Source organism: Notolabrus celidotus, chromosome 11 (genome assembly GCF_009762535.1).
Source record: "Notolabrus celidotus isolate fNotCel1 chromosome 11, fNotCel1.pri, whole genome shotgun sequence".
Lineage (NCBI taxonomy): Eukaryota > Metazoa > Chordata > Actinopteri > Labriformes > Labridae > Notolabrus > Notolabrus celidotus.
Window position 1 is genome coordinate 17,304,476 of NC_048282.1, and position 5,846 is coordinate 17,310,321.

Sequence of the window (5,846 nt, forward strand, 5' to 3'; positions counted from 1 at the left end):
AGGTCATCTGTTTAGTCAAAGAGGGGATCTGCAGTACCACTGCAACAGTTTAAACTGATTGTTAAATGGCCTATTCAAGTCCTGACGGACAAAAATTAGGGAACATTTGCGCTCTGGTGTAACTAGATATTTTTTTAAAAATCCAGTGGAGATATATGGTGGATTTCAGTTCAGATTTTAATTTTTTTAAATGATAACCAATGACATATACTGCAAATTATATTCTAGTTATATTCTAGTTTTATGGAAAAGATTGCTTGTTGAGACAAAATATCCACAAATATTTTCCCCTACACTTTTCTGAATCATTCCAAACTATCCTTTGATGGCGCTTATTGTCATCCTGAAACTGTGAAAACTGTGTTCCCCTTGAAGTTTTGTTCCCTCTGAGCTTCATTGCTTCTTAGTGTGTGTGAAAACACTGTACACTTCTTTTAGAAACCTTGTATGGCTTGCCCACATGTAATGCTATAGCATCATGGCCATTTAGGCACATATAAAGTTGATGATTTTAATCCAAGAAGTTTCCATGTTTTGAATTGTGTTGTAGTATGACAAGAGACTTAGCAATACAACAAATTTAAGAAAATACAAATAAAACTAGGTGTATTTATTAGATTAAAAATGGCAAAAAATAGGATAGTACATGAGAGGCAGCTACAGCTAGGGTGCAGTTTTGCAGCAGTTCTCTGAGACATGCAGCTCATTGTTCAGCTGTTGCCGCTGTATGAACTCTGAGGTTTCCTCCAGGATCTGCCCTGGGATGTTAAAGTCAGCTGGCGTGTTCTGCTGAACAGCTGATTCCTGAAGCCCCTCAGTCTCTGGCTCCAGCAGGCTTCCTCTGCTGTGAGAGTTGCAGGGCTCCAGATTGCATCCAGTGCCCTGAAGAAACTGCAAAAAGTTCTCTTCAATGGAGGCCTCGCGGCTGGCCAGCTGCTCCCCCTCACCGGGCCCAGCCCGCTTGAAGAAGCAGGCCAGGTGGCGGCCCAGCTCCTCCCGAATCTGCCGGTTCAGAAAGCCATAGAAGAAGGGGTTGGAGGTGAAGCAGAAATAGCCAATCCATGTGACCACATCCTCCAGCTGGGCCAGCGTGACAGGAGAGGTAGACGATGCTGCAGAGTAGAGATGGAAGGAGAAATATGGCAGCCAGCAGCAGAGGAACTGGCCTCCAACAGCCACCAGGACCACAGCTGCCTTCCCACCGCTGAAGCTCCTTTGAGGGGTGCTTCGTGCTCCAGTCCCCCCAAGGCTGGCTGCCATGGTGGAGTGGCTGCTGATGGACTCAGACCTTTGTCTTGGCGTGTCCATCCAGGTAGGAAGAGGACCATGCTGCATGGCTGCCACCCGTGCTACTTTGAACATGTTGCAGTAGACCACCAGGATGATCAGCATGGGGCACAGAAAGTAGATGAATGTAAAGAAGACCATGAAGAGAAGCCGGGTGGTCCTGCCTCCCATCCAGTGCAAGGAGCAGCGTCTCTGACCCTGAACAAGGACTGAAGGAGTCCCCAGACCCTGGCTACCCTGCAGCAGCCACCCTAAAAGAGGCAGAACTGACATCACAACAGCTTTAATCCAGATTCCCACCAGCACCATCACAACCACCCCCACTGTCATCTTCACCTCATGACGCATGGGGTGGATGATGTAGTAGTAGCGCTCCACATTGATGGCACATATGGTGAGGATGGCAGCACTCACGAGACACACACTCAGGCAGAGGTAGCTCCGGCATAGGGCCTCGTCCACCAGTACCCGGTCTGATAGCATCCCCAGAGGCATCAGTACCAGCGCAGCCAGCAGGTCTACCAGGCACAAGTGGAACACGAAGGCAAACTTCCTCAGCTGTGGTGTTTTGGTGATGACGATTATCACCGCCAAGTTCCCAACCACAGCCAGCACGTCCATGAGGATCATAGCACACAATGCCAACGACTGGTTCACGTCTATCCCACCTCCGATGCCAGCAACAGGCCCGGAGATGTTTGAGATATTCGGGTGCAGATATTTGGGTGTTGTTTGGGGGCCGGAGAGAGAACTGTTCCAGGAGGGGCTCGGTGTGACAGGATGCTCCATGAGAGGATGGGATGAAGAGGAGAGAGTCCGCTGAAGTTCACAGGCCCATCACCCATCCTCCCCTGTCATAGGGTGTCACTGAGAAGCTCAGGCGGAGGTTTGTGTCATGGCAGCCCAACAGGCTGGGACTCTGGTGGACTGCAGCCTGTAGCTTAGCTGAAGATAGACAGAAGTGAATTCTTTGTAACTCCAATGAAGACGTCCTTTTTTCTCCAATATGACTTATGGTCTGAAAGAGAAGAGAGTGTACCAGTTAAAAGGAGGCAAAGTGAAAGGTTTGAACCAGGTTTCTTGCAACATGAAAGGATGCTTTTCATGAAATATAATCATATGTTGTATACGATATATAATTATTGAACACCAAACACCAACCAAACAACTTAAAGAATGTCCTATCTACCTTAATTGCATATAGAGCTGCTATGATTGTCCTTGTTCGTCTTTCCACTGATTAAATTAAGAGAGAGTTGACTCAGATGAGTCCTAAACTGTAAATCTGGATGCAATCTCACATCTCAAAGTCCACGTCTGTGTCTGTGATCTTCCTCTGACATGGATACATCAAGTCACATGACTCTTTTGCTAAAGCTACGGATCTGTCAAATGTGATGCTTTCTGCACTAATTTATATCTAGGGTTATAATTTACAACATATTTGACATCTGCATCCTCAGATGTGTGTTTTCAGGGCAGATGGTGCCCTGAGGGAGCAGCTCAGAGTGCAGCACGGACCATATGTCCCCGTTAACATAGTGGATGCTTGAAGAAACTGTGAAACTCTGTGTTACACAGCGCTTCAGGCTAAACTCTGTATTTTATTACAAGCAATAAGTAAGACTGAGCTTCTTATGAATTTATGCACCTACGTTGCTCCATTAAATCGTAGTGTAAAATTCATGCTAACGGTGGCTGAGCAGCCTCAGCAGCGGAGTAGCCAGGAGGCCCCACACTGTGTTTACTGTCGCAACCTCACCTGGACACAACCCCACACTGTAAAAAGCCCTGAGCACTGAGACGTTGGTACATTTCCACATGCTGCACACCTGCATATCCAAGTTTTCCATTTCACAAGTGTGACAGGCTTCATCCCTGCAAGGCGCCTGTTCTTTTCCTGCCCACGTACACACATCATAGAGCACGACAATCACCTGACACACAAACACGCAAGTAGGCGGCCTCTTCCGAATAGGTCAAAGGGTGACAGTCACCTTCAGCCCAATTAAAAAAAAGAATAGAAACAGCCTCTCTGCTATGATGTAGCAACAACTGCAGAGCAGCCCTCTGGAGACTCTTAGTCAAATCAACATTGATTGTCTTACAGCTCTCCTGGGTGCTGGGTCACTTTGGTGCTCTACAGACCAGGAAAATTTAAATTGTTTCTGCAAAGGAAACACGTTAGCGTAACAAGTGCCTTGAGTGAAATGTTTACTCCCTCTAAGAGCCTTGTGTTGAACGACAATCATATTAAAAAGCATCTAAACTGAAATGTTTTAAAGTAGTTGTATTTTATGTAAAGAGCACACACTAATAGATCAATTTAAATTATAAGTGGGGTAACCTGGGACTTTAGTACAGCTTCTTATTAAATAAAATCAAGGGAAATTTTCAGGATTCTAGCACAGAAGCTCCAAAGAAATTCACTCACGGCTAGAATATGAGATTGTGACAGACTCTCTCCAGCTGCAGACTTGAAACCATATGACTCTATAATATGCACATGACACAGTGTTTACTGCCAGAGAAAAACTACCCTCTTGTTCCTTTTGTTACAAAACATTCTGACTCCTCTGCAGCAGCATGCAAGCAACTAATTTAAATGTGCAAATGTGAGGCAAAAGACCCCTACACGGAGACAATGTGATAAAAGAAAACACAGGCTCCATCATCATCATCCCACATTAACCCCAAAACACACAACACAAACACACACACACACACACACTTTGCAAACAGATAAGGTGTGTGTGAAGATGTGTGTGGTGATAAATGGGTGACATACCTCAGTCTGGAGAGGGCTCCTTCCTCCTGCGCAGGTTCTCCGTCTACTGAAGAACCTGTTTCCCTCTCTCTCCCACACACACAGCAAACAGCACACACATTCACACACACACACACACACACACACACACACACACACACACACACACAAACACACCACGTCACAGATAGAGAGAGAGAGAGGAGAGAGAGAGGGGTGCTCCTGTGTCTCCTCCTCACCTGGCCCCTTTCATCTTGTCATCACCTCCCACCCAACCAGCTGACTGCCCACCTCCCCATCCCTCCACACACACACACACACACACACACACACACACACACACACACACACACACACACACACACACACACACTCCTCCCTCTCCTCCGCCTCCTCTTCTCAGCTCTTCTTTGGGTGAAGCAGGAGAAAAAATAAGGACTAGGTCTCCTGTCTTCAAGCACGCACACTCCACCACCTCACACACTTACACACACTGATGTACTGACTCCTGCACACGCTCTGTGACTGCAGAGCTGTGCAGAGCAGACACAGGCAGGCAGAAGGCAGCACCAAGCCTCCTTGCTCTCCACTGGGTCTTAGTGCCTTGTCACCTTTAGGCTCTTCTGCTTTTCACCCTCCATGTAATCCAATCCAGGGTCACGTTGGGTCCTACTAACAGGTGCAGAAGTGGCTAATAATTAGGAGAGAAAATCACTGTTATTCCTTGGATCAACATTTCTGTAATTCTCTGTCTCTCTCTCTCTCTCTCTCTCTCTCTCTCTCTCTCTCTCTCTCTCTCTCTCTCTCTCTCTCTCTCTCTCTCTCTCTCTCTCTCTCTCTCTCTCTCTCTCTCTCTGCCCAGCTTCGCCAATATCTCCCCTCCAAACAAAATCCGATGAAAGCCGTCTCACGAGGAGGGATTATTGATTTGCAGAGAGGGAAAGAATCTTAGAGGTTTATGTTAAAGAGCTGAGATTAGCATTTACTAAAACAGACCCACACAACATACATACTACACTTACTCAACTGTTCCCACTTGAGGAATGAGTTTGTTTACCTCAGTTGTGTGGGAAGCAGAATCCACTGGAGGGTGCATTTCATGCCTTTTGGGTAAACTATTAACAGACAACCGGAGTAAAACGATCAGTCAACTAAATGATTGATTGTTGTGGGTTCAATCAAAGTAGTTAATGCTTGTGTTTTATATTAATTTGAGCTTGAGTTTGTTGGACTTTACAAGACCTTATATTGATGTAGATTTGCTGAATGTCAGCTTTAGGATTAATAAAAATAACAGTGTGAGTCACTAAAATAAGGAGAGTCAGGAAAATACGGTTACATTTTAAGGAGGGGTCTGCTAAATAAGATGCATTTTAATTGAAACAGCTTAATAACACAACGTTTGCTACAGACTGAAAAGGTGAATCTTGAGGCTTAACAGCCTGTAACACCCACTGCTTCACATCCAAGGCAAAACAAGTGATACATTTACTACAAAAATATCTGGTTTTAAACAATGATCAATTGGAGACACTGAGCACAGCTCCACCATTAAATTAAGAGAAGAGAAAAGTACTCATTTGGAGCTTTTAAAGTAAAACTTTCTGGAAGAATAGAGAAGCTTTTCTTTCCCATTACTTGTGGTTATCATATTAGGTAGAATTGTTTATATTGGGATAAAACTACTTTAAAGAGGCTGCCCTACTGTATCTGCTGCACTTAAAACATATCAGCATTTCAATTGGCTATTGGAGAAGTGGTTATTTTTATTATTGGAATTGATGTCAGTCCC

At 45.2% G+C, this 5,846-nt stretch overlaps 1 protein-coding gene across 1 annotated transcript; it reads right to left on the minus strand.

Annotated features, from left to right (window-relative positions):
* Positions 1-233: 233 nt before the first annotated feature.
* Positions 234-2,276, minus strand: gpr61 (G protein-coupled receptor 61). Its single transcript, XM_034695957.1, has one exon. It carries the CDS (start codon positions 2,074-2,076, stop codon positions 664-666), a length of 1,413 nt encoding a protein of 470 aa, XP_034551848.1. The 5' UTR covers positions 2,077-2,276; the 3' UTR covers positions 234-663.
* Between the last annotated feature and the right edge of the window lie 3,570 nt (positions 2,277-5,846).